Source organism: Nycticebus coucang, chromosome 16, assembly GCF_027406575.1.
Source record: "Nycticebus coucang isolate mNycCou1 chromosome 16, mNycCou1.pri, whole genome shotgun sequence".
Classification (NCBI taxonomy): Eukaryota; Metazoa; Chordata; class Mammalia; order Primates; family Lorisidae; genus Nycticebus; species Nycticebus coucang.
The window spans coordinates 31,361,041-31,388,075 of record NC_069795.1 but is presented as its reverse complement, the minus strand read 5'-3'; the positions used below and the strand labels follow the sequence as shown (position 1 = coordinate 31,388,075).

At 35.0% G+C, this 27,035-nt stretch overlaps 1 protein-coding gene across 12 annotated transcripts in view; it reads right to left on the bottom strand.

Annotated features, from left to right (window-relative positions):
* Positions 1 to 27,035, bottom strand: part of ROBO2 (roundabout guidance receptor 2) — a 630,786-nt gene that overhangs the window by 138,212 nt on the left and 465,539 nt on the right. For 7 of the 12 annotated variants that reach the window (XM_053565141.1, XM_053565146.1, XM_053565142.1 and 4 more), the window contains exons 6-7: positions 9,863 to 9,990; positions 5,153 to 5,164 (exon numbers count right to left, since the gene is read on the bottom strand). In XM_053565141.1, the coding sequence (XP_053421116.1) occupies positions 5,153 to 5,164; positions 9,863 to 9,990 (140 nt within the window). The remainder of the gene's footprint in view (positions 1 to 5,152; positions 5,165 to 9,862; positions 9,991 to 27,035) is intronic. The other 5 variants (XM_053565143.1, XM_053565148.1, XM_053565149.1 and 2 more) reach the window with 1 other exon arrangement.

Below are 27,035 nucleotides of genomic sequence, written 5' to 3'. Positions count from 1 at the left end.
TTGGAAACAAAAAATAAGTAATAGTTGTAACTTTAAAACTGTAAAGATGGTAAATTGGCATTGAGAAATCATACAATGTTAAATGATGACACATGAAATAATGCCTTGGAAATTATTCCAGAAAACTTGATAAATACAGAATTGAAGCAAAGGAAAGATAACCGAGTCTTTGAAGCAAAGAAGAAATGAAACAAATAAAAGTGCTCAAAGATAACACAGAAGAAAATGTTGAAATAAAGTAAATTAAAATACAAATCTGCAGATTAAATTGGATTATTCTATCCTCATAATATTAGATACAGAATTATCACTACCAAGATACAACCCAGCAAATTACTTGGAAGAAGAAACTACCTAGGTGTTCATATAGCAAAGACATCCCAGCCAAGAGGAAAAAATATTTTCTAAGATTCAGATTTCACTACAGTGCCATTTAATACCAAGATAGAAAACATTATACACAGCCTCTCCTATTGAGTCAAAGGAAAGATATTGTCTAGCAGGTAAGGCTAAAACCAGCTCAGCCTGGGAAGTAACCTGTACCTGTTTATCACCTTAAAAGTCAGCATTAGCTTGAAATATTATAAATGTTTCTCCTTATGGGAACTTTGTTGAAAGGTACTCAATAAAAAAGAATGCCTTTTCTTAACTTACTATTTAATCAAAACATATGAAACAATGGAAGACGTGATGCTTAATAATAATTAAGTGAGACTCTGCATAAAGTAGCTAATTAGTGCCAGGTGCAAGAAACATTAAGAGCTGGTGGGAGGGAGCTGATCACCTCGGGTCATGGGGCAACAGCTTGTTCAGAGAGAAAAGAGCGTAGGAACTGAAATCCTGGGTCTCCTTCCAAGAAACACTCAGGACATGTTTTGCAAAATATGCATGTCAACATGAAAAAGTTCATAAATTATACCGACATGTTTTCAGATGAATAGATAAAATGTGTTTTTTCTAACCTCATGTTAAATGATATATAGTACATTAAATTTTCCAAATTTCAAAGTGGGATGGGGAATAAGGGTATTGAGAATACCCTTCTCATTATTCTTTAAGTAAAGTCTGATTTATAATTTGCCCTCAATCAAGTTTTCAATCACAAACACGGTTTGGACTTTTTGGTGGCCTCAAAAATATAATGTATTAGAGCACGTGATGCCAAAATTCTACTTCCACTCACAAAATAGAACTTTCTAAAATGAGGATATATTTAATTTTTTGTGTTTAAGCAGTTAAAACATCAAAAAAAAAAAGTCCCTATACATTTTTGTTTAGAAGAGTGGCTGTTTTTTAAAATAATAACATTAAAATGTGAACTTTTGCCAAAAACATATATTTCTTCACACCAATAAATTCCTGGGTGGGCAATTATACTCTTCTATCAAAAGGAAACATACTTTTGAGTTAATAAATTAGAAAACACTTAGACGTTTCCACAAAGTTGTATATTGTCAGTTAGCTGTTGGTATTTTAAACAAGTTTCCCTTGAAATACTCAGCTCTGAGTTTCCATACCCAAGGCAATCAGCATTTAACATATGGTACGCAAAATACAAGATGGAGCGGGGCAGCTTCACAGGCAAGGCAGCTGGCAGATTTGACGGTTCTTTTCCAAATTACTCATCATGTTTTGAGTTGCTGCTAGGAAAAAATGTGTTGCCCATCTCCAAAATAGATGTTCTTTTTTATTTTTAAGCTTGGGAAAGGCTTCCAATAGAAAACTTAGACACATGCTATAGGAAGTAAGATATTTTTCCCTATTTAGACCAAAGTCTTCTGTCAGTTTCCTCATCGGGAGAATTTTCCAAATAAACAAATGAATATTTCAGTGTTCCTGGTAAACTACACTTTAGGATGTTCTTTTGCTTTATATAGAAAAAATGCCTTTGGAACAGTAAAAAGTCAAAACCACAGGAAGGGCTGGTGGATTTTTTAATTATCAAAGCAGCATTTGTCTAGATTTTGGGACACTCAGCAAACATGAGGATTGGATTAAAGAGTTCTTTTTCAGATGTTTGTGGCTTTGCAGATGAGTAAGTAAAATCTAGGAAATACAAGTATTTGGCAAAATGTAACTGTCGGCATTCAGTAATATTCCCCACACTGAGAGATCCTTAATAAAGTTTTCCTAGCATCTCAAAGTATATAGGTGTTTATTCCATCTATGAATGGTATAAGGTTGCAAATTCTTTAAACTCAAATGCAGCTCCTAAGAGTCCTCCATTTGGACAAAACTCTCCATTTGATGGTTTATAATAATGTCTAAATAAGGCGTCCACCCAGACCACCAAGAAGTTTAATCCAGTAGCTAAGACAGTGATTGCTTTCTGAATCTGAAGTATCAGGGAATCCGCACTGACTTCTAATTTTCTTTTAAAAGATTTAGACATGAACTACACTCTGAATTTACTCTAAATTTTATATTCATGTTATATATTTCACCTAAGTTATATTGGAATTAAAAATTGTTTTTCTCTTTTCTCTGTGGTCTCTATTTTGTACAATACCCCACATGTTATCATTAAAAGTTTCAAAGTTGTAAAACAAATGTAACTAATAATTCAGTTTTTCTATGATTAGAGTATTTTATTCATTATTTTATGTGACTTGTACTTTCTGCTTACACAACAGTTCAAATACCTATAATTCCTGAATTAAAATTGATATAAGAATTTGATTTAAAAAATGAGGCTAATTTCCTCATTACCAGTATCTTCTCTGGTAATCCAACAAAAACACATCCAACATTCAGTTTCCAAAATTAATAGTAGTTGTCAAGTTTAAAGTGTAGTTCTTTATATTTCTGAACATTGTCATAAGTCATTTGAGATAGATTTATGAAATGACAGACTTTCCCAGAATAAAATACAATGTGTCAAGAAGCTATTCTTTAGTTCTAGTCCAATGGGAATTTAAGAAATCATTTCAAACAAGAATAAAAAATAGAAATAACTTTTGAAATGCTTTGCATGTGACAGATACATCTCAATGTTCTGTGTACACCACATTTTTAAATCAATGTACTTATTTATATGTGTAAAGATTTTAAATTTATTGGACATTATTAATGTATTGGTCTATGTCCTGGACATTTGAGAAATATAAATTTAGCAGTCATGGCATATTGACAGAGGTTTCCATATATAAAGATCTATGCCTTAAATGTGATTTTTTTCTGTTCATTTGAAAAGTCATTATCTTATCATTGCAACTGACAATGCTAAAGCAGCTTGATTTTTTCAGGACCTCATTCCTTCCTTTCTACTGACAAATATTCTCATTCAATCTTCTGCTTTATATTTTTACACACCATGATACTTAATATTCTAAAGTAACTTCTAATTAAGGTTGCAAAGTTTTTGTATTGTTTGGTAATCAAGAATTCTAAAAAGCATGAGAATGTTCTAAATTTTTCAATTTATTACATTTTATTACATACTATGCATAATCAATTTTGCTACATATAACTTATATATATTTTTTCCTTACATTTTATGATGCATCATAATAACTGTTATGATTACTATTGTTATTCCTTCTTATTTGACACATAGATGAGTGACTCTTTGGATCTGAAATCTAGTTCACAGATGTTGAGAAAGGAGATCTGAAAGAGTGTTCATGTGGTCTACCAGTAGCTGTTTCTTTGCCTTTTTTCTGTTTTCTCTCATTCTTTCCCTTTCTTTTCTTAATTTTAAATGTCATTCAAAGACATGTAAAGTTAACATTACAGAAATTCTTACAAATACAAGAAAATGAGGTTTAAAAATTATAACATCAAATTCCTCAATCTTTAAACAACATCAATTATATAATGCAGTATTGATTTAATAATTGTTGCAGGGAAAAAAACTATCCCTGTATGTTTTAATTAATTGTGAGCCATAACCATATTTCAAAATTATAAAATGTAAAGTAATATGCCTCAGAAAATAGGCATATGTTAGCCAAAATTGGCCTATAAAACACTTTTCATGTATAGAATTTTAAATTCACCCTATTCTTGCAAAGGCTTTGTTAAGCCTGTATTATTCTTTCCATTTTTCAGAAGGAGCAAGGATCACGGACATTAAATTACTATTCAATAAAAGGGTACTGCTCAGAAAAGCCAGATCAGAAAGTTAGAGTGGGAAACCAAAGTTCTATCTACTGTATTGGCAAACCATGTAAGAACATACTATGTAACAATAAAGTTCATGAATGTTTCAACCAAAGAGGCAGAGTAAATATTGAGTTTGGACTAATATACATCAAGTATTAACAAGGTCAAGGTAGAATATTAAGAAAGTTCTTGAAATTAGTTGGACCATTTATAAAGCCTTCAAAGTTGAATAAAGTACAAGAGGCAGAGTTCTAAACTCATTCATTCATTCAGCCATCTATGTAACACAATCATCAAGAACATATTTGTCAGTAAATTAAACTAAAATTTAAAAGAGACATAGAAAGATTATTAACTCAAAGATTGGAAATGATTTTATCTGCCAGTGTTTACAAACAATTACCACTTAAGTTTTTACAAATGCAAACTCACTTCAATTTTGCAAAGCCAAATGAAGGATGAGATATTACAATAAGACCACAAGCACTAAGTTTTCATGCCAAAGAACATAGCTCAACCTTCCCTTCCCCACTTAGGATAAGCAGCTATTTACATTAACTTGAAGCATTCTACTTAAATTTAGCATAAATAGGCATGCAGACAATAAATATGCAGCAGTTAAAAATTGTCCTAAAGACTTGGGACTCCGAGTAGCTTAAAATAAAAGAATTGCATAAAGTAATAGAACATCATAGTGTAGTTTATAACCTTTTATGTCAACTAATATCAAATATAAATAGTAGTTAACTTACACATACCAGAAAAAGAGGAAAGTATTGTGTTTTTCTTCTATAAGTTAGCAGTTCATAGTATCAATCGTTCATATATTATTTTATGTGAAAATTATTAGGTACTCATTGGCTATGTAGCAAAAGTCATTACAAAATGTTTTACAGAAGTGAGGAAAAAATCGGGAGCACTTCACAGCAGTCTTACAAGCATTATTTAAACATGGGTGAATAAATTTCATTCTGTCAAATCTTGCTATGCATGAGTTATGAAGCACTGTGCAAAGCCATGCTAAGTGGATAGAAGGATGGCTACTTACCAACGGGGCGAGCTGTAGACATTACAATGGTGTGGTGAGAACATAAAAAAGAAATTAAAAGAAAAAGAAAATTATCAGAATGCATGATGTGTAATGTTACATTTAAGTATGGACAATAGAGTGATTTCTAGTCTCATAATTCAAGTATGAACAAGATGTCTGAGCTTGATAAAACTGAAAGTCATAATTCTAGGAAACAAGTATTTTGATCCTCAGGATTAAGTATAAGCAATTTGAGAGACATTTTAAGTAAAGTCTTATTATCATGGCTCACTCTGGTTATTTTAAAGATCTTGAGTGAACAGCCCTGTGTTACTCCGAAGTTGAGAACCTGATGAATATAGCTATTCAGGTCACAGACTAACACATGTCATGTCAATAAAAGAAGGCCTCGCTGTCTGATTTAAATAGCAATTGGATTTTAAGCATGGTTAGTCAGAACCATTACGAGGATGCCAGAGAAGCCCCTGATGCTGCTTTTCAGTCAGTAATAAGTTAAGATCACATCACTTTTCATCCATGGACAGGGTGGATGAAAATACAACAAATAGATTGGAACATCCTTAGATGTAGCTCCCTAACTACTGTTAAGTTTTTTTCTTCTTTTGGCAGAGGGCAGTAACAATGACTGACACGTTGATTCTTGTTCACCCTGAGAATGGCTTTCAAACTGCTGCTTCAACAACTTACCATGTTTTTTATTATACCATAACTTTCAATCACTAAAATCAGTGGCAATATTCTACTCCAGTTATTAATGCACAGAAATGGCAGGAGAGATTCATGGGCTTAATAATACTTTCTTTTAAAACAATAAAGCAAACCCAGCTTAGATAGTAAACAATGAAACAATTTGCATAAAAGCAAAAGCAATAGATGAATATTATAAAACATGTAGTCCTATTATCCAAGTGAAGAAGAAACATATTTAGTCATAGTTGAATGCTCATGAAATCTTACATTTGCAATATGAATTTTTTTCAAGAAAGTGCCTTACCCATGTCTCAGTGCACACAGCCCTAGTGCATACACGATGTGAGTCTGGAACATTTGCATAGTTTTGTGTTGATGATGACTGGGCATGGCAAAGTGGATATAGACATTGAAAACATATTCATCCATCCAACCAAGGCATCATAGTACTAGCATTATGCAATCCTAAAATAATACCATCCAGTTGCTTCTATATGAAAGTCATGGTCTTATAAGATTTTTCATAATTAAAAGGGGGGAGATTAAGATTAACAGAAGGAGAAAAAGCACTTATAGCAGCAGTATGAAAATTCTGGCTTCTGAACCCCTAGCGTGTCCCAAAGTATATGGTATGTTTACTTTAGAAAGAGGAAAAGGAAAGGTGCATGACTCAATGTACCACACTCTCTTTTTGTAGAGGAGGAGGGGACAAAAATATAAGAAACTGTCCCCCCAGAATGCAACAGACTACATCAAGTTGTGCCTTATTCTAAACTGATGAAATTTCTTTTCTTTTTTTTTTTTTTTTTGTATTTTTTGACCGAGGCTGGGTTTGAACCCGTCACCTCCAGCCTATGGGGCTGGCGCCTACTCCTCTGAGCCATAGGCGCCCCCCCCCAAGCTGATGAAATTTCTTAATTTTGCCAATGTCTGCAAGAAAAATAACTTTGTCTTTCATCTTTAAATTTGTATTTTTCAGCTTGCCACCTCAAGCTCAATTTCAAACATGTTTTTTAAAAAGAAAAAAGGCATTTTGAGTCTATGATATTAGAAGGACAAAAAAAGAAATAAATTATGGTGAAAAATCATGTTTTAAATACATAATATTTTTCAACAATAAATACACAATATATTTCAACTTCACTTTAGTCTATTATTTTAAGGCTTTCTTGCCCAAGCAACCACATATTGTCCATTGAGATCCTTATAGGGAAAACCAATTACACAATTGAAAAATGCGGGAAAAGGTGCTTACAAAATGCAGCTCGTGCTGTTTGTCATTTTTGATTCATTTTTAAAAGTTCAATTAGATAATAAATTATTTGATTAGAATGTAATTGCCAAGAGGTTCATTGTTCCCTAACAATATTTCTTTCTAATTTTACATTTTGCAAAGTCAGTAAAGGGACCCAGTTATGTGAAGCCTCACGTTACAGTCTTTCTTTCAACAATACTTTTAAAATAGAAAATAACTGAGTAGATTTGTTTCAGATTTTGGTAATAACCCCCACCACCACCACCACTACACCTTTTCCCCAATTGGCTAATGTTAATATTATTATAAAATTTTAGCAGAATCATCATAATAAAACTTCTTGTCCTGCTACACAGCTGCATTTCATCTTCAAAAACCCAGCAGGTGGATGTTTTCAAAATCAGCAAATTAAACTAAACTGTGTCCCTGCATTAAATGGATGAAAATGGACATGGCCTCTTGGGTCGGTTGACCCTGTTCTAATAAAACAATCCAAAGAAAGGCTGACTATTTCATTTGTGCATAGAAAAATGAGAACAGAAAAAAGAAATAAGTCAGAGAAAATAATGTGGGCTTTTTTTATTTCCTTTTCAATCTCTTAGAATGAGAAATTCCAGCTACTTTACCTATGGGTAAAAAAAACAAAAAAAATGTTTTTAAACAATGTTTTACTCCTCATTATATTATATTATGGAGTTTTTTAAAATTTAACCTAGGTTTTGAGGTTTCATTTTAGACAAGTGATAAATAGTCATCACACAGAATAGACACCACAGTCCTTCTACTGGGATATAGTTTACAAAAGAGACCATATAAGGTTTGCTGATTTAAAAAAAATAATAAGAAGAACACCTTATTAAGAACAAAAAATGCCTTCTACTAGTTTTGTAAGTTAGCTTCAAACATTTATGCCTGGGGAGCCTGCCTTGTTAAATGAAATGTTAATCTTGAAATTTTCAACAAATTATGAAAACAATTAGCTGGGAAAGATATTAAAGCAAACAGAACACTTCAATTCTCATCCATCCAAGCATTCAAGTATGAAAGGACCCTGCTGCTTCTACAAACAAACAACTTCTCACATTTTCTCAGCATTTGTTTAGTCAGCAAATATTTTTTGAATGGAACATTTCTTGGTTAGTTGTTTATTTTTTTTTTCTATTTACTTAAGAAAAAAATCCCACAAACTTTGGGGATAATTTGGTCAAGTGAATTGTTTCTGCAAAGGGCTGCTCCATTAAAAACAAACATATATAAAATCACCTACAGAGAGTGTAGGTTAAATTAAGTGTTCATTGGTTTATAAAGGTATCGGATTTGATTTTATGTAATTGGTATGTATATTTGATACATATACAATCATATCCCTTTGGGATCTGTTAACTAATGAGGAATAAAAATATTTTTAAGCAACTAGGTTGTCAATTTTCTCAAAATTTGTTTGTATCTAAGTTTCCACTAGAATGTCTGGAGCAGAAAAATCTAGATGAAGTTGAATGGGAATGGAGCAATTGAAAAGTATGGAAAGCACCAATATTTCTCCAGGTATCCAGGGTGCCTGTCTCCTAATAGCTACCCAGAGGAAAATGGGTTTTGTATTATTTAAAGGTCAAATCATAAACCTGGGAAAAATGATTTTTCTTACCAAATGGAAGACTAACCTGAGAACACTGGACACTTTTTTTTTTTTTTCTGCAAATTCAAATCTTTTCAAACCTTTTCTCTTAACCTTATCCAACCTTTCAGCAAAGCAGCACAAGGGTAAGAGATTATGAGGATACAGGGTGAGATCTAACTGAGACTTGGACTAAAGCATACAGCCCGTCTCTTTCTCATGAAGGATGAGGAGAGAAGAAATAGCTCATAGTGGAAGAAAGGATGTGTTTGCCGATATTCGTTTGAAGTTCTGTGAGTGTAGATGATGCTATGGGTAATGTGTATTTGGCAAGAATAAGTTAACTGTTTACATGGTACTACCTGGTACCTTGATCTGCATAATTTACCTCATGTGATCAACAAGTTCAACCAGAAAGACAGTTAATTCATTCTAGTGCGCTGTAGAGTGAAGTAATGCTTTCTTTCTCTTATAAGCAATTCTAGTAAATCTGTAAATGAACATTATTCCATGACTGAGAAAGTGCACAACACCTAGAAAGTGGAAGTTATGACAAGAGCAGCATTGACTGTTTCAAGTATTTAAGGCCAATGAACTTTGCAAATCCGTCTCTAAATCAGATTATCGCAATATTGGAACTCCTCTGGATTCCTTTTCGCCTTTGGAAAGATTGCCAGTTTTTGTTTGTTTGTTTGTTTTTTCAGATTTCTTTTTTGAATGCTGACATACAAAAAGAATTTTAAGCAGTACTCTGCTGGAATACAGTGATGAACTGGTGAACAGAAAACAGAGTATCTCTGAAACGGACAACAGTAAAAAGCAGTCAATACTGGAAAGCAATAGAAATGTAAAAGACTAGGGTGAATCTTTTCTGTTTTTAAATTTACTTTTAAGCCATATATACTCTCAGGTTTAAACCACATAAGCTATTGTTGACTAAATAAGAATTAATTCTTTTAAACTATCACCACTTGGGACACAAATTTAGAAGTAATTTTATTTTAATTAATAATGGAGATGACAAAATACCCAGGATTTTAACATAACAATAAAACAATTTAATCTGTTATTAGGATGATAAATTGCCTTAATGATTTAAACAAGTCATAGTTTCCTGATTCAGTGTTTGACAGCTCAGGTCTCTTACCTCGGACTGTGAGGGTCGCCGTGGCTTCCACCTTCCCGACGCGATTCTCGGCAATGCACATGTAGCTGCCTTCGTCTGTGCTCAGGGCCTTTTTAATCCTCAGTGTGTAATCATCTTTGATGTCATACCTACGTACAATATAAATGGCTTTCATTAAATAGAGTTGGTTATATGCATAAGAACACTAAGTATTCATTTTTATTTTTTTATACCATATTTTACCTAAACACACACACAATCAGCCAGAAAGTACAATTACTTAGATTAAAAGTATTGCTAATAAAATCATTAATTTCACATCTGATCCCTAACTGCTTATTATTTTTTCTATCTTTTTTATATGTATACATTTCTTGCAACTTCAAAACTATGACAGGCATTTATTAGCACTTACACCTTTCTTTGGTAGCTCTTAACTAATAAGGAAAATAGTATATATTTCTATTTCATTGAATTATAGTCCATCATCTTGGAAGTCACACTGTACTCAGCAATACAGTTGCTTAAGACATCTTAAATATAAAAGAGCTGAGATATATTTAAATTTATTTTACTTATTTTTATTGCAGATTAATACGAGGGTACAATTAGGCTACAACGTTTGCATTTGTTAGGCAAGGTCCCATTGTAGCTGTGTCCTGCACCCAGTGAAATGTTTAAAAAAGAAAATCATTCTATTATTTGTTGGGAAATTGGCAAAATAGACATTAGTTAAAAGAATTAAGAAGGGGTAACTTTTTTTTTTTTTTTTTTTGAGACAGAGTCTCATTATGTTACCCTTGGTAGTGCTGTGGCATCACAGCTCACAGCAACCTCAAACTTCTGGGCTTAAGTGATTCTCTTGCCTCAGCCTCTCAAGTAGCTGGGGCTATAGGCACCCATAACAATGCTGGCTACTTTTTTATTACAGTTGTCATTGCTGTTCAGCAGGCCCAGGCTGGGTTCAACTAGCCTCAGTGTATGTGGCTGGTGCCATATCCCCTGTGCTAGGGGCACTGAGCCCATTTTCGTTTTCTTTTTTTTTTAATTAAGAAAAATAACTCTTGAAACATCAACATGCATTTATCATCTCACCTCTACTTTGTTTATGAGTACACTAACAGATTGGCTCAGAAAAAGTTATAAAAATTATAAAATTTATAACATTATAAAAGTTAACATCTAGAAAGTTACAATTTTACACACACAGTAATGAAGATACTATTTTTTCACACTTTTCATGTCCGATTTTTGTCTCTTGATTTTCACCTATGTTTTTTATTTCAAACATGTAAGAGCTTCTGATTGGTTACCCTGTTTCTCTTTCTCATAAATACCATAGTTACATCTATGTTTCCAAATATTATCTTAATTGGTTCCATCTTATCAAAACTAGTTGTGACTTTCTATTGTTTTCAGGACAAAAATAAACTTTTTAGGCTTGAGTTTAAAATTGTTATATTTGGAAGTCTTTTATTTCTGGCTTTAGCTAAAAGAATAACACAACTTAAATTTATCGGAGGCTAAAACACAGACTAATACTAGTTCTAACTAGAATTGGTAGATTAGCTTGTCCAAAAGCAATGTCTTTGAACCTAGTAAACTATATTCTATCCCTTTAAAAGGAGAGCCATTTTGGTCTGCATGTTTTGCCTTAGAATTTTGTTTACTTACCACGTCCTAAGACTTATTTACTATTCACATTCAAAGCCATCCTACTATACTAGAAAACTTATCATACCAGAAAACTCTAATTATTCTCTCATTCAAACTTATTGCTACTCTAATAATTCTTCACTTACTTAAATTTTGTATTGTTCTCTATTTTTTTTCTTTTTCTTTGAGACAGAGTTCACTCTGTCGCCCTGGGTAGAGTGCCCTGGTAGTCTCTATTTTGATGACTGCAGAGATCCTGTCTGCTTTACTCACGGTGATATCCACATTCTTAACCATAGAGCTTATAATATCCAGTATTACCCTATCAAGTGGTTGAGAGCACAGACTTAAGAATAAAAAGTCAAGAGTTCTAATCTTGGATTTGGCTTCTTTCTATGCTTGTAAGGATGGGCAAGATGTTTAAATTCTCTTGGTCTCTGTTTCTTCATTAACAAAATAGTGCTAAAAATAACATCTATCTCATGACGTAGGTATGGACTTTAAAGGAGGCATTATATATAAACTACTTAAAATTGACACACAAAAAGTGAAATACATGTTAGTTGTTATTATTATACCTATGATGAGCCCAAGAAATACTGATGAATACCTTTTTTCTCCTGCTGATATAAAGACCAACCAAATATGAATGATCTCAAGACCGCAGATTTGCCATATTTACCTACTAAGGCTTTCTCACGGGCTATAGTTACAGGTTAGGAAAAGTTCTAGGCTAAGATGTATAAAAGACTAACAACACAGAGAAACATTCTCTACTTTACTTTTTCAATAAAATCATGATATGACAATTTTCACTATAGCTTCAGAAAAGTTACTGCATAAAAATGTAATTTAATGATTAATAAAAAGTCATCTTTCCCACAGTTAGCCTATGATCTGCATGACATGCTTAGCTCTAAAATATAAACATTGAATAAAAGCAACATATTTTGCAGATATTTTCAATTCATCTTAAAAAAAAAAAAAAGAATTATTTTGTTCATTCTTGTTGTTTGCCTTTTAGGGAGTCTCTTCATTTCTCTGTAATGGAGTTTTCCCCCAAAATCTAAAGAGGGGAGATGAAATTGATGGTTGATAAAGTCCTCTCTGAATCCATATTTATTTGAAACCATGATTCTAAGTTAATAAAGGATATCTATGGTGTATATTAATTCTCATTTGTCATTGAAGCACGAACTTGTACGTTACTTCTGTTAAAAAAAAAAGAAAATTGCATATACTGCTCATAGAATCCTTTAAAAAATATTCTGAATCAGGAACTATCATTCTATGGATATGGAAACAGTCAATCAAGTGAAATGACTGGAACTCGAGCCCTGTCAACATGTCATTTTTCTTACTCTGTGTGTCCATCATCCTTGTAGGAAAATAGTTTAATTTTTAAAAACTAACTTAGAATATGAGACACACAACTACATAATTTGGATAGAAATACAACTTTACATTCATTAAACATTTATTTCTATTGTTCAACAAAATTTTACTAATGTTAGAGAAATTCATTATGTAGGCAATAGCAGGGTGGATAATATAGGGCAAAAGTTATTTATATCTTGCTTAGTAAGAAAAATAATGTTTATTTAAAACTTACAGGATATATATCTGAACCCCAAATAATTATATAATTTTACTACCTGAGATTTTGTTATAAAGAGTGAAATCAAGAGTAGAAATGGAAAAACTATATTTATTATCTTTTCTTAATTTTTTTATTAAAGATACTCTGATCAGTAACATAAGTAATTCAAAACTCTATTTCATGACTGCAGTTTTTCCCCCCTAGGAAAAATTAAAAATGAAATTTTGCTTGGGAGGCATAAAACAAATTAAGTTTAGCAACTGAAAAAAAGAGAGAGAGAGAGTGAAAGAGACTATCTTTCAATTGAGTGTCAATATAAGCAAACAGCACAGCAGATTTGTTTCTAAGCACAGAACAAGTTTTCTGACATAGGTTATAAACTAGGGACAAGGGCAATGGTCTGGTGGTGTGGAGATTCTTGGTAGAGTACTTGTAACTTCAGAAAGTACATGCGTTCAGGTACGGAGCCCATTCCGAATGAGACAGGTATGCTTTGGAGAGGTTTGGGGTAGAATGTTTAATGGCCTTGCATGTTATAGTGCCTTGTATAGTTCATAGGAAGTAGTAGCATCTCTATCTTCTTTTAATTTCCCCTTGATGATCACTGACATTTGAGAAGATTACAATAGATTTCGTTATTTTATTTAAGAAATACTTAGTGCACGCATGTCAAGCCCTGCATTTAATTTTGGAGAAATGTACCTTTCTGGGATTAGAGCCTTGTGAAATGATTCTCAGCTGAAAGGGATAAGAGCCACCCCCATAAGGTAGTTCCACATCAGAACTACCTCTGAGGCTTTTCCCAGCTAACACACGTTGTCCAGAGTCTCACACTATGCTATCTTCCTCCTATTAAACATAAGTGTTACAATAAGTGTTCCCTCCCATGATACAGAGTTGTAATTCAAAAATAAACTAAACAGAGACCAAGCGTGATGGCGGACGGGACAGACGTGTAGCCCACCTCTCCCAAGTCATCAGGTGAGAGGAAGTGGGGTCTGGACCATTTCCCGGCAAGGATTATTGGTGTGGACAGACAGCTGGAGACGCACAGCGAATGGGCGGGTTGCTGTCTATGAGGTGTAATTTAAAACCACGGACTCTGTTGTAGAGATTTTTCCCACTTGGCCATGCTGGCCGGCAGGCCCCTCCCTCACAGAGGACAGCAGCTTGAAATTCCTGGCAAAACCAAATTGATGAAAATTTATTCCAGAGCAGAGTTTGACACCCGAAAGGGTAGCCACTCAGAATCACTAGGAACTAAGCAACCCAATGGAAAATTGAAAGGAAGGGATCCTGCCCCGGAAACAAACATTTTGAATTGTCCGAAATGGCAGGCACCTTCCCCCAGAACAACAGGAGTGATTAAACAGATCGGACCATTCCTGGTGGAGAATATTGGGGTGGTCTGGCAGTTCAGGCTGCGTGGTGAACTGGTGGGTGGCTGGACTCAAAATTCCAGATTCAAAAGTGAGACTCTGAGCCACAAAAACTGAGTATGAAGTTTCCATGCGCCGCAGCTGTGGTGGCAGTGAGACCCAGAGGCAGCCAGCACCCTCCCCTACAGCTGATTGCAGTTGCCAGTTTGCAAGAGAACATGGGAGCAGAGTGGAAAGATTTGTGAAGCGTGGGCTCCTGCACTGAGTTGGGAGGTCGGATAGGAGTGCTGTCTGGAACAGAGCAGCTGAGGTTGCACAACAATTAGGTAAAAAAACTTTTACAGAAACTCCAAAATGGCGATCGGCCAGGTAGGGTGGTTACCATGGTAACAGTATAAACTGTGAATCAGGTGTAAGACTTGGAACCACTAACAGCGCCACCTGGTGTCCAGAAAGTATATTGCATTATAAATATATTCCTACAAAAGTTGATCCCTACGTCATATGTATAGATGTATATTTCTACATATATACAAGAATAATATATTTGTGGTTGGTGCCTTTTTTTCTTATTATCTTGGAGGAACTATCGTTAATTTTTATTATTTTTTATTTTTTCTATTTTTAATTTTTTCTTTCTTCCTTTTTAACTTCTTTATGAACACTACTTTTTTTTTCTCCCTTCTCTCTTCATCTTCCCATCTTATTGTTTCTGAGAGTGCTAACATCAGATTTATAGAGGGTTTTTTGTTGTTTGTTCGATTTGTTTATATGTTTTTCATCCTTTTTTCTCAATTATTTTATGATTATCATTATTTTTATTGTAGTTGTTTTTGTTGTTGTTGTTGTCTATATGTCTATATGTTACTGATTGTGCATCTGTGGGCTTGTGTGTCTGGTAGCATTTTTATCTGTTTATTTGGTCATTTGGTATCGATGAGTTTGTTGTTTTGACCTGCAATTCTGAGATCTCAGTACTCCCCTCCACTCTCATTCTGAGGTCTGGAGGCCTGTCCCCCAGGATTCCAGATTCTTGGGTGATTTCTCGAGGGATGTGGACAGGGCCTGGACTGCAGCTGGTGAGGAGATGACAATTGGCTGAGGGGAAACCACACTGGAGCAGCAGTGCCCTGAGGTGCAGAGCAGCAGCCATTTTGGGCAACAATATGGCCCACCCCCGGATATTCTGAAGCCACAACCACTGTCTCCCAGGGCAACCAGAGGAGGTCAGGCATCTTCTCAGATGGCAACCACTGCAGAACAGATCTGGGAGTGAAACACAGGCCCCATGAGTAAAGGGATTGCCTGTGGCAGTACTGGCCTGGGTGGAGCACGGGGACTAAAAAATGCACACAGAGCCAGGAAATTCACAGGGTGGGGCTAACCCAGAGGACCGCTTTACTGAACCTCAGAGGAACTCGGCCCTCAGGGGATTATCAGCCTATAGACAAAGTAAGGCAGGAGGTTAGAGCTGACTGTGCTACAAATACAAAACTACAGGAGTAAAGACAGGGCCTGAGGCACAGGTTCTGGGAGCTCAAAACAGCTTCTCTTCTGCAGAGAAATTTAGCAGGGACAGAAACAAACTCCCACAAAGTTGTTTTATTCTGTCAATAACATCAATCAGGGGAGGGGCTGGAACTGAATGAACACCCCACAGCCTCCATCAAGCGCCTGAGGTTGTCAGTCCTCACCACACCCTGCTGGATAGAGGCAGAGAGCAGTGGCCTGGCTGAGGAGATACAGACTTTCTTGAGATTAAGGCAGGTGCAAACCCCTGGAGTATCTGTTCATGGGAGGCAACTGAGTCACAGCCCTGTGGGGCTATCAGTGACTGTGTGTGACAGAGGTGCAAGGTGGGGAAGAAGGCATCAACCTTCCCAGACTACTCTATTTGCTGGGGGGGGGGGATCCTCCTGACTTCACAGAGCACTGGGAGAAGTCATATTTGAGCTGTTACCAGACCCCTGCCATACAGTTCCCAGAGACTGTTGAAACTCTCTCACCTGAGACAGGTGCTGACTGAGACAATTGATTTGGACCTTTTGAACTGAGCCAATCACCTAAGGACTATTAATGTGGTGCCCTGGGTGTGTGGTTGTAGGAAGGTTTGATTTGCCTTTTCCAATTGCTTCGTATGGGGGGGTGGGTGACATAACTGCTCGTATTTCTCCACAGCTGAGAGTTCAACCCAGAGTAACTGTTTCACTAGGGTCGAACAGAGACCAGCTGAAAACAAGACAGAACCACTTAGCCCCACCACACCAAATAGGTTCACAGTTTCTCAGGCCATAGCACTGTACAGGTCCTCAATAGAGCTCCAGGGGAAAAGTCAAAATATGTAAAATAATCATGGGGTGGAACCAGCAGAAAAACTCTGGTAACATGAATAACCAGAATAGATCAACCCCCCCAAGGAAAGATATGGCAGATGTAACTGATAATTCCATTCATAAACAGCTGGCCGACATGTCAGAAATCGAATTCAGAATTTGGATTGCAAACAAGATTGATAGAATGGAGAAAAATTTGGAATTAGAAATTTGAAGAACAATTCAAATGTCAGAATTAGAAATTCAAGGAGAAATTCAAAAGTTGTCTCAAGAATTTAAGGAATTTAAAGACAAAACCACCAAAGATTTTGACACACTGAAGCCAGAATTTGCAGCCCTCAAAGATCTGAAAAATACAGTAGAATCCCTCAGTAACAGAGTGGAGTAAGCAGAAGAAAGGATTTCTGACATTGAAGACAAAGCTTTTGAACACTCCCAAACTCTCAAAGAGGAAGAGAAATGGAGAGCAAAAACAAATCGTTTTCACAGAGAGCTCGGATAATTTGAAGAAGGCTAATATTTGCCTCATTGGAATCCCTGAAAGTGATAAAGTGGCCTCGCAAGGCACAGAGGCCCTTCTCTATGAAATTATGAAACAGAATTTTTCAGACATGCCAAGAGATTCTGAAATTCAGATAGCAGACAGTTTCAGAACCCCAGCACGACTCAATTTGAATAAGACATACCTCAAGCATATCATAATTAACTTCACTAGTGTTAATATGGAAGAGAAAATTTTGAAAGCAGCCAGACGTAAGAAATTCATTACCTACAAAGGGAAGAATATTAGAATGACTGCAGATCTCTCTGCTGAAACTTTTAAAGCCAGAAAAGGATGGTCATCGACTTTTAATCTCCTAAAACAAAATAACTTTTAACCCCAGATCCTGTATCCAGCTAAACTGAGTTTCATTTATGATGGAGAAATTAAATACTTTAATGACATTCATATGTTGAAGAAATTTGCCATATCCAAACCAGCTTTTCAGGATATTTTCAGACCTATCCTCCATAATGACCAGCCCAATCCTCTACCACAGAAGTAAACTCAGTCAGAAATTTTTGATCAAACTCCAACTTCCACAGTGGTGAAAGCATTAAAAATTTACACTGGAGTTTCGAAAAACTCAATACCCAAAATTTTACCAGACTTATCAATATTCTCTATTAATGTGAACGGCTTAAACTGTCCTCTAAAGAGGCACAAGTTAGATGATTGGATACAAAAACTTAGGCCAGATATTTGCTGCATACAAGAGTCACATCTTACCTTAAAAGATAAATATAGACTCGGGGTGAAAGGATGGTCGTCCACATTTCAGGCAAATGGTAGCCAGAAAAATGCAGGCATTGCAATTCTATCTGCAGACACAATAGCCTTTAAACCAACAAAAGTAAGGAAGGACAAGAATGCTCACTTAATATTTGCTAAGGGTAATACTCAATATGATGAGATTTCAATTATTAATATTTATGTACCCAACCAGAATGCACCACAATTTATAAGAGAAATTCTAACAGATATGAGCATCTTGATTTCCTCTAGCTCCATAATAGTCAGAGATTTCAACACTCCTTTGGCAGTGTTGGATAGATCCTCCAAAAAGAAGCTGAGCAAAGAAATATTAGATTTAAATGTAACCATCCAACATTTGGATTTAGCAGTCATCTACAGAACATTTCATCCCAACAAAACTGAATACACATACTTCTCATCAGCCCACAGAACATACTCCAAAATCAATCATACCCTAGGTCTAACCTCAGTAAATTTAAAGGAATAGAAAGTATTCCTTGCATCCTCTCAAAACACCATGGAATAAAAGTTGAACTCAGTAACAACAGGAACCTGCATAGTCATACAAAAACATGGAAGTTAAATAACCTTATGCTGAATGATACCTGGGTCAGAGATGAGATAAAAAATGAAATTTCCAAATTTTTGGTACAAAATGACAATGAAGACACGAATTATAAGAACCTCTGGGATAGCGCAAAAGCAGTCCTAAGAGGGAAATTTATAGCACTGCTAGCCTTCCTCAAGAGAATGGAAGGAGAGGAAGTAAACAACTTAATGGGACATCTCAAGCAACTGGAAAAGGAAGAACATTCCAACCCAAAATTGGAGCAGAATTAAATGAAATTGAAAAGAAAAGAATTATACAACAGATCAATAAATAAAAAAGTTGGTTTCTTGAAAAGGTCAATAAAATAGATAAACCTTTGGCTAACCTAACCAGGAAGAAAAGACTAAAATCTCTAATCTTATCAATCAGAAACAACAAAAATGAAATAACAACAGACTCCTCAGGAATTCAAAAAATCCTTAATGAATACTGCAAGAAACTTTATTCCCAGAAATATTAAAATCTGAAGGAAATTGAGCAATACTTGGAAGCACGTTACTTTCCAAGACTTAGTCAGAATCAAGTGGAAATGTTGAACAGGCCCATATCAAGTTATGAAATAGCATCAACCATACAAAATCTCCCTAAAAAGAAAAGCCCAGGACCAGATGGCTTCACGTAAGAATTCTACCAAACCTTTAAAGAGGAACTAGTACCTATATTACTCAACCTGTTCCAAAATGTAGAAAAAAAAGGAAGACTACCCAACACATTCCATGAAGCAAACATCACCTTGATCCCCAAACCATGAAAAGACCCAACAAGGAAAGAAAATTATAGACCAATATCACTAATGAATATTGATGCTAAAATACTCAATAAGATCCTAACAAATAGAATCCAACAACACATCCAAGAAATTATACATTATGACCAAGTGGGATTTATCCCAGCGTCTAAAGGCTGGTTCAATATAGGCAAATCAATAAATGTAATTCAGCACATAAACAAAATAAAAAAAAAAGGACCATATGATTTTTTCAATTGATGCAGAAAAGCTTTTGATAATATCCAGCATCCTTCATGATCTGAACACTTAAGAAAATTGGAAAGCAGAAAGAGGGATGGAGGGAGGGGGGTGGGGCCTTGGTGTGTGTCACACTTTATGGGGGCAAGACATGATTGCAAGAGGGACTTTACCTAACAATTGCAATCAGTGTAACCTGGCTTATTGTACCCTCAATGAATCCCCAACAATTAAAAAAAAAAAAAAAGAAAATTGGTATAGAAGAGACATTTCTTAAACTAATAGAGGCCATCAACAGCAAACCCACAGCCAATATCGTATTGAATGGAGTTAAATTGAAATCATTTCCACTTAGATCAAGAACCAGGCAAGGTTGCCCATTGTCTCCATTGCTCTTTAACATTGTAATGGAAGTTTTAGCCATTGCAATTAGGGAAGAAAAGGCAATCAAGGGTATCCACATAGGGTCAGAAGAGATCAAACTTTCACTCTTTGCATATGATATGATCGTATATCTAGAAAACATTAGGGATTCTACTACAAAACTTTTAGAAGTGATCAAGGAATATAGCAATGTCTCAGGCTACAAAATCAACACCCATAAATCTGTAGCCTTTATATATACCAACAATAACCAAGCCAAAAAACAGTCAAGGACTCTATTCCTTTCACAGCAGTGCCAAAGTAGATGAAATATTTGGTAGTTTACCTAACAAAGGACGTGAAATATCTCTACAAAGAGAACTATGAAACTTTAAGAAAAGAAATAGCTGAAGATGTTAACAAATGGAAAAATATACCATGCTCATGGCTGGGAAGAATCAACATTGTTAAAATGTCTATACTACCCAAAGCAATATATAATTTTAATGCAATTCCTATTAAAGCTCCATTGTCATATTTTAAAGATCTTGAAAAAATAATACTTCATTTTACATGGAATCACAAAAAACCTCAAATAGCCAAAAATTTACTCAGCAATAAAAACAAAGCAGGAGGAATCATGCTACCAGACCTGAGACTGTACTATAAATCCATAGTGATCAAAACACCATGGTATTGGCACAAAAACAGAGAAGTACATGTCTGGAACATCATAGAGAACCAAGAGATAAATCCAGATACTTACCATTATTTGATCTTTGACAAGCCAACTAAAAACATTCAGTGGAGAAAAGATTCCCTATCTAACAAATGGTGCTGGATGAACTGGTTGGCAACCTGCAGAAGACTGAAACTGGACACACACCTTTCACCATTAACTAAGACAGACTCTCACTGTATTAAAGATTTAAACTTAAGACACAAAACTATAAAAATACTGGAAGAGAGTGCAGGGAAAATCCTTGAAGAAATCGGTCTGGGCGAGTATTTTATGAGGAGGACCCCCTGGGCAATTGAAGCAGCTTCAAAAATACACTATTGGGACCTGATCAAACTAAAAACCTTCTGCACAGCTAAGAACACAGTAAGTAAAGCAAGCAAACAGCCCTCAGAATGGGAAAAGATATTTGCAGGTTATGTCTCTGACAAAGGTTTAATAACCAGAATCCACAGAGAACTCAAACATATAAGCAAGGAAAGAACAAGTGATCCCATCACAGGCTGGGCAAGGGACTTGAAGAGAAACTTCTCTGAAGAAGACAGGCATGTGGCCTACAGACATATGAAAAAATACTCATCATCTGTAATCATCAGAGAAATACAAATCAAAACTACCTTGAGATACCATCTAACTCCAGTAAGATTAGCCCATATCACAAAATCCCAAGACCAGAGATGTTGGTGCAGATGTGGAGAAAAGGGAACACTTCTACACTGCTGGTGTGAATGCAAATTAATACATTCCTTTTGGAAAGATGTTTGGAGAACACTTAGAGATCTAAAAATAGATCTGCCATTCAATACTATAATTCCTCTACTGGGTATATACCCAAAAGACCAAAAATCACATTAGAACAAAGATATTTGTACCAGAATGTTTATTGCAGCCCAATTCACAATTGCTTAGTCATGGAAAAAGCCCAAGTGCCCATCGATCCATGAATGGATTAATAAATTGTGGTATATGTACACCATGGAATATTATGCAGCCTTAAAGAAAAATGGAGACATTACCTCTTTCATGTTTACATGGATGGAGCTGGAACATATTCTTCTTAGTAAAGTACCTCAAGAACGGAAGAAAAAGTATCCAATGTACTCAACCCTACTATGAAACAAATTTATGGGTTTCATATGAAAGCTATAACCCAGTTATAACCTAAGAATATGGGAAAGGGGGAATGGGAGAAGATGGAGGTGGGAGGATGGGTAGAGGGAGGGTGATTGGTGGGATTACACCTGCAGTGCATCCTACAAGGGTACATGTGAAACTTAGTAAATGTAGACTATAATTTTCTTAATACAATAACTAAGAAAATGCCAGGAAGGCTATGTTAACCAGTGTGATGAAAATGTGTCAAACTGTTTATAAAACCAGTGTATAGTGCCCCATGATCGCATTAATGTACACAGCTATGATTTAATAAAAAAACAAAAAACAGACACTAGCTTTAAAAAAAAATAAAATGGTATAGCTCCTCAAAAATATAAAAATAGAATTACCATATATTTAACAACTCTGCATCTGGCTATATATTTCAAGGAAGTAAAAACAGGGTCTCAGAGAAAAATAAATAAATAAACAAATAAACAAAACAAACAGACTTGTAAGAATGTCAGTTATTGGAATCCTCAATCTTTTAAATTGTCATTTCTCACTGTCTTTACCTGACAAAAGACTGCACTTTGCCTTCACTTTAGCAACTTGAAGGGGAAATGGGGCCCTCCTCCTTTTTCTTTTCTTATTTCATAAAAATTATTGGTATCATCAAGCAGAGATTGTTTTATTTATCTAATTTGTCTTAAAATATGGAACCTTTGATTTGTTATAAAATTAAACTACCCCGAGATAGCATGCTTTTGAAAAGAAAAAAAAAAGTCTGCAAATATTATTAGCAATTTATATTATAGATTGATACAAAATGCATTGAATATATCACATATAAATTGACTGACACTTTAGGTTAAAAGAAAGCTTTAAAATGTGACTTCTGCACGCAGGCATCAACACCTAAATCCTGCGTGCAATTTGCAACTAACCAGACTTCCTAACCCATTCCGATGATGAGTGGCCTATTCCACCTTTGAACATCTCTATTATATCTTTTACATGTGATAACAAAACATTTATACAAAAAGGTTTTACATAAGCATTAACAGCACTACTCTAGTGTCTCTTGCAAGATAGCTTTTTGAATTTTGGCTTTCATATGAATTATCTCATCTTCAAGCCAATCGTTCCTAGCAGTAGCAACCCATATGCTAATGTTTATACACTTGTCTCACCTTATCCACAGGGGATATGTTCCAAGCACCTCAGTGGATGCCTAAAACTGTGGATAGTAATGAACTTTATGTACACTACACAAGACAGTCAATCTGATCACTGAGATGGCTGCTAAGTGACTAATAGGCAGATAGCATCCAGGGTGTGGATATCTGCACCAAAGACATGTTTCACATACCAGGAGGGATGGAGTGGGATAGTGCAAGATTTTATCACACTACTCAAAATGGTGTGCAATTTAAAACTTATGAAATTTTTATTCCTAGAATTTTCCATTTAATGTTTTTGGACTGTGGTTGATCAAGAGTAACTGAAATCACAAAAAGCAACCACTGCCAATAAGAGGGGAAACATTAATAGCAATTATTTAATCTAAGGGTTTAATTATTTAAAATTAAGAGCATCAGAACCAATTCACTGATTGACAAACATACATGGGATTATGTCAATTCACTCTTTGAACTTGTCCAATGGCTTTTCATTCTTTCCCTCAGAATAAGTCCATTTCTTTATGGTCTTCAAAGATTTAGATGATAGATTTGGTCCTCTCCTACCTCTCAGACATGATGTTCACCCTGTTCCAACCACAAAGCTCTTCTTTTCCTTGCTCAACATAAGCAGCCACTCGCCACTGTGTCTTTGTACTATTCTTGCAGGTTCGTGGAAAGCTCTTCTCTTTCATTTCCACTGCTGACCCTTTTTGGTTTTTAGGACGTGCCCTCAAACATGTTTTCTCTGCCCAAACAACGTAACTTAACTCCCTATCCACAAATCTAGTTACTTTTAAAAATGACTTTCTTTTTATTTGCTTTCATGTTTTTCTCTTTTCTCTCTCCCCTCCCCTCCCCTCTATCCCCTCTCTCACTTCCTTCCTTCCTTCCTTCTTTTTCTTTCTTTCCTTCTAACATGGTCCTGTTCTATCACCTAGGCTAGAATACACTGGTGACATGATTATAGCTAATTACAATCTCAAATTCCTAAGCTCAAGCAATCCTCCTGCTTCAGCCTCCCAGTAGCCTGCAATACAGTCACTGAGCACCACAGATGTTAACTTTTCTATTTTTTGTAAGAAGAGGTCTCATTTTTGCTGAGGCTGGTCTTGAACGCTTGTCCTCATGTGATCCTCCAACCCTGGCTTCCCCAAAGTGTTAGGATTATAGGAGTGAGCCACTCTTCCTAGCTTTTCATGTTTCTTTTGTTACTTTTAATACATTTTATTTTCTTCAAAACATATATCTTCACACCAGTTTTGTTAGCTTGTTTGTTGTCTTCCTCCTTTCCAACAGCATCCATGCTCCAGGACAACAAGAACTGGTTCTCTCCTATTTCTGTACTGTATGCCCCAGCCTTACTAGACTGAATCTGAGATTTTGAAAGTGCTGAATGAATGCTTATAGAATCAATCATGATACACCAATAAATGCCTGGAATTTCTGCTTCATTTACAGCATGGTTACCAGTACAATTCCATGAAGAACTAAAAGGTTAACTAATTTGAAATATACTAATCTATTTATCGAGCAGCATTGTATGTTACATTTATACACCAGCAATTAGCTCTGAAATGCACATCAAATTGATAACATAATACTCAAATGGAAGAACTTAGAACATGTAATAGATAAATGCTACTAGGTACATGGAGATAAAGTTAAAATAAAGAAATTAGCAAATCTGGAGAAACAATCCACACATTTGGTTTACATATTATCATTAATAAATTTTCTTTTATAAATTAGCAATGTGAAACAATAAATACTCTCTTTCCCTCCACCAAAATAAATAAGATAATTCTAGCTTAATACCTAAAACAAATGTGAAGACTAAGGGAGAACACAGTAAGCTTTGTGTTTTGCTTCATGCTTTCAAATATTTTATATCTTTATTTTAGCAGTTAGGATGGTTTCCAGTCACATGTATTTTTTCTTTTTAAGTCATATGTCTCTTTAAAGTAAAATAATGATGATAAAAGTGTATCCGCATAGTGTTCTCAAATTAACTCCTTCCAATTAATGAAATAATTTTTGCAAATAAGGAGAGAAGTTACTGTTTCCCTCATTGAAAAAATTATAAATTTAAGGTGCATAAAATTCAACATGAAATCAAATGATATAGCTTATTATTATATTTTTATAAAATATGACATAGCAGAAATTGGGATATTAAATTCAATTGTGTTCTTTTTTAAGAAAGGAATTACAGACATAAAAATTGGAAAGGTGAAGTACACTAAAATCTTCATGTGTAAAACTAATAATTTTGAAGAACCTTATTTAAGTTTAGAAAACCATGAGGAATATGACTTGCGAACATTAACATAATCAGCAAATCCAAAAATATTAGTATTAAAAGAGGACATTTGAAGCTTAAGCAAAATACTTCCAGGAATAAAGCATATTTCATTATACAATAATAAGAAAATATATGATAGTTGGTTATTCTAACAAACTAAGAGATCATAAATTCTGAGACAGAATAGAATAGAAAAATTATCAAGCCTAGTCTAATGTCCTAATTTTAATGTTAGAAAATAGTTCCTTGTTATGCATGCACTGGGATTCCTCAGTAGCAAAGGTTTAGACCCTATTAGAATATAGGTCACCTGGCACAGTCTTCCTTAACCATATTACAAACTTTGCAGAGTTTTAGCCACAGATAATATAAAAATTCAGTTTTAAAAAACCATGACCTATAAATCAATAAAAGGAAATTAAAGCAAGCAGCTGATTTGCTGCCAAAATGGAGGCCACATTCCAGAATTTTTTTATTAGTTTCAAATAATAAAGTGTCAGGATCACGGGGAACCTTGAAATGATTGTGCTGTTATGAGAATTCAGGCTTCATGGTCTGGATACAGAAGTTTGCCTTTGCTACTATAAATGTGTAGATGCATGTTTTTGTGTGTGTGCGCACATGTGTGTCTTGGCCCAGTAGTATTTTTTAATAATTAGAATAATTGACATCATGTAATTTTTTTACATTTTTACATAGAAACTTGGATTTTCAAATCAAGGTGTATCTTACTCCAAAGTACAAGGTCTTTCTACTCCATCACACATCCTTCTCAACAAGCCTAATACAACTGTACACCACACAACTGGAGACAGTACGATTCCTGCGACACCCGGGAACCACTGTGCCCCTCTCTAGTCTCAACCCTGACAGTGCCCAGAACCCAGAAGACTCTGGCATATTATGGTAGCTTTATAAATATTCACAGTAAAATGTGTCTAAGGTCAGAGAAATGATAAGCCTATAATTGAGATCAGAGTAGCTCTTATCTGCCAAAGCTCAAGAAATACGAGGGCTGATTTTACATAAATTACATCTAACTTCAAAATTTACAAAGTAAATGTTTGAGTCATTACTAATTTCATATGTAGACAATCTGAAGCAAAACATGACAGGGTTCCTTCCCCAAGGTCACACACATAGGTAGTTATAGCTGGGGAAAAAAAATTCTCCTAAGTCTTTTCTACCATTCTGCTATCTCGAATGGGTCATGTTTTACCTGACACAATCACTTGCTTCCCCAAACTACATATTTGACCAGCAATTAGGTGACAGACATTTCTAAAAGTCCAATAAATATGGCCTTATTTCTACTTCTTTGTGGATAAATTGGGGCATATTTAATTGTAATACTGATGTTTTACACACCTACATTGAGATAATTGAGGAAATAACCATTTATGCTTGAAAACAAATATTAAAAGAGTGATACGAAAAGTTAGAAATAATAGTTCCTTACATTTAAAGAAATTTTTATGGTAGACTACAGGATTTAATATATGATTCTACACAATAAATAATTTAAAGAAAATGCCAGTTTCCAAAAGGATGCTGAGATTGCTGCCCCAGGTTCTACAAGAACTGGAACCTTTAGAAGTCCACTTATTTTTCTAATAAAGAGCAACACACCCACTTCATTTGCTCTGGGTGTTTAATGCTCTGGAGGTGT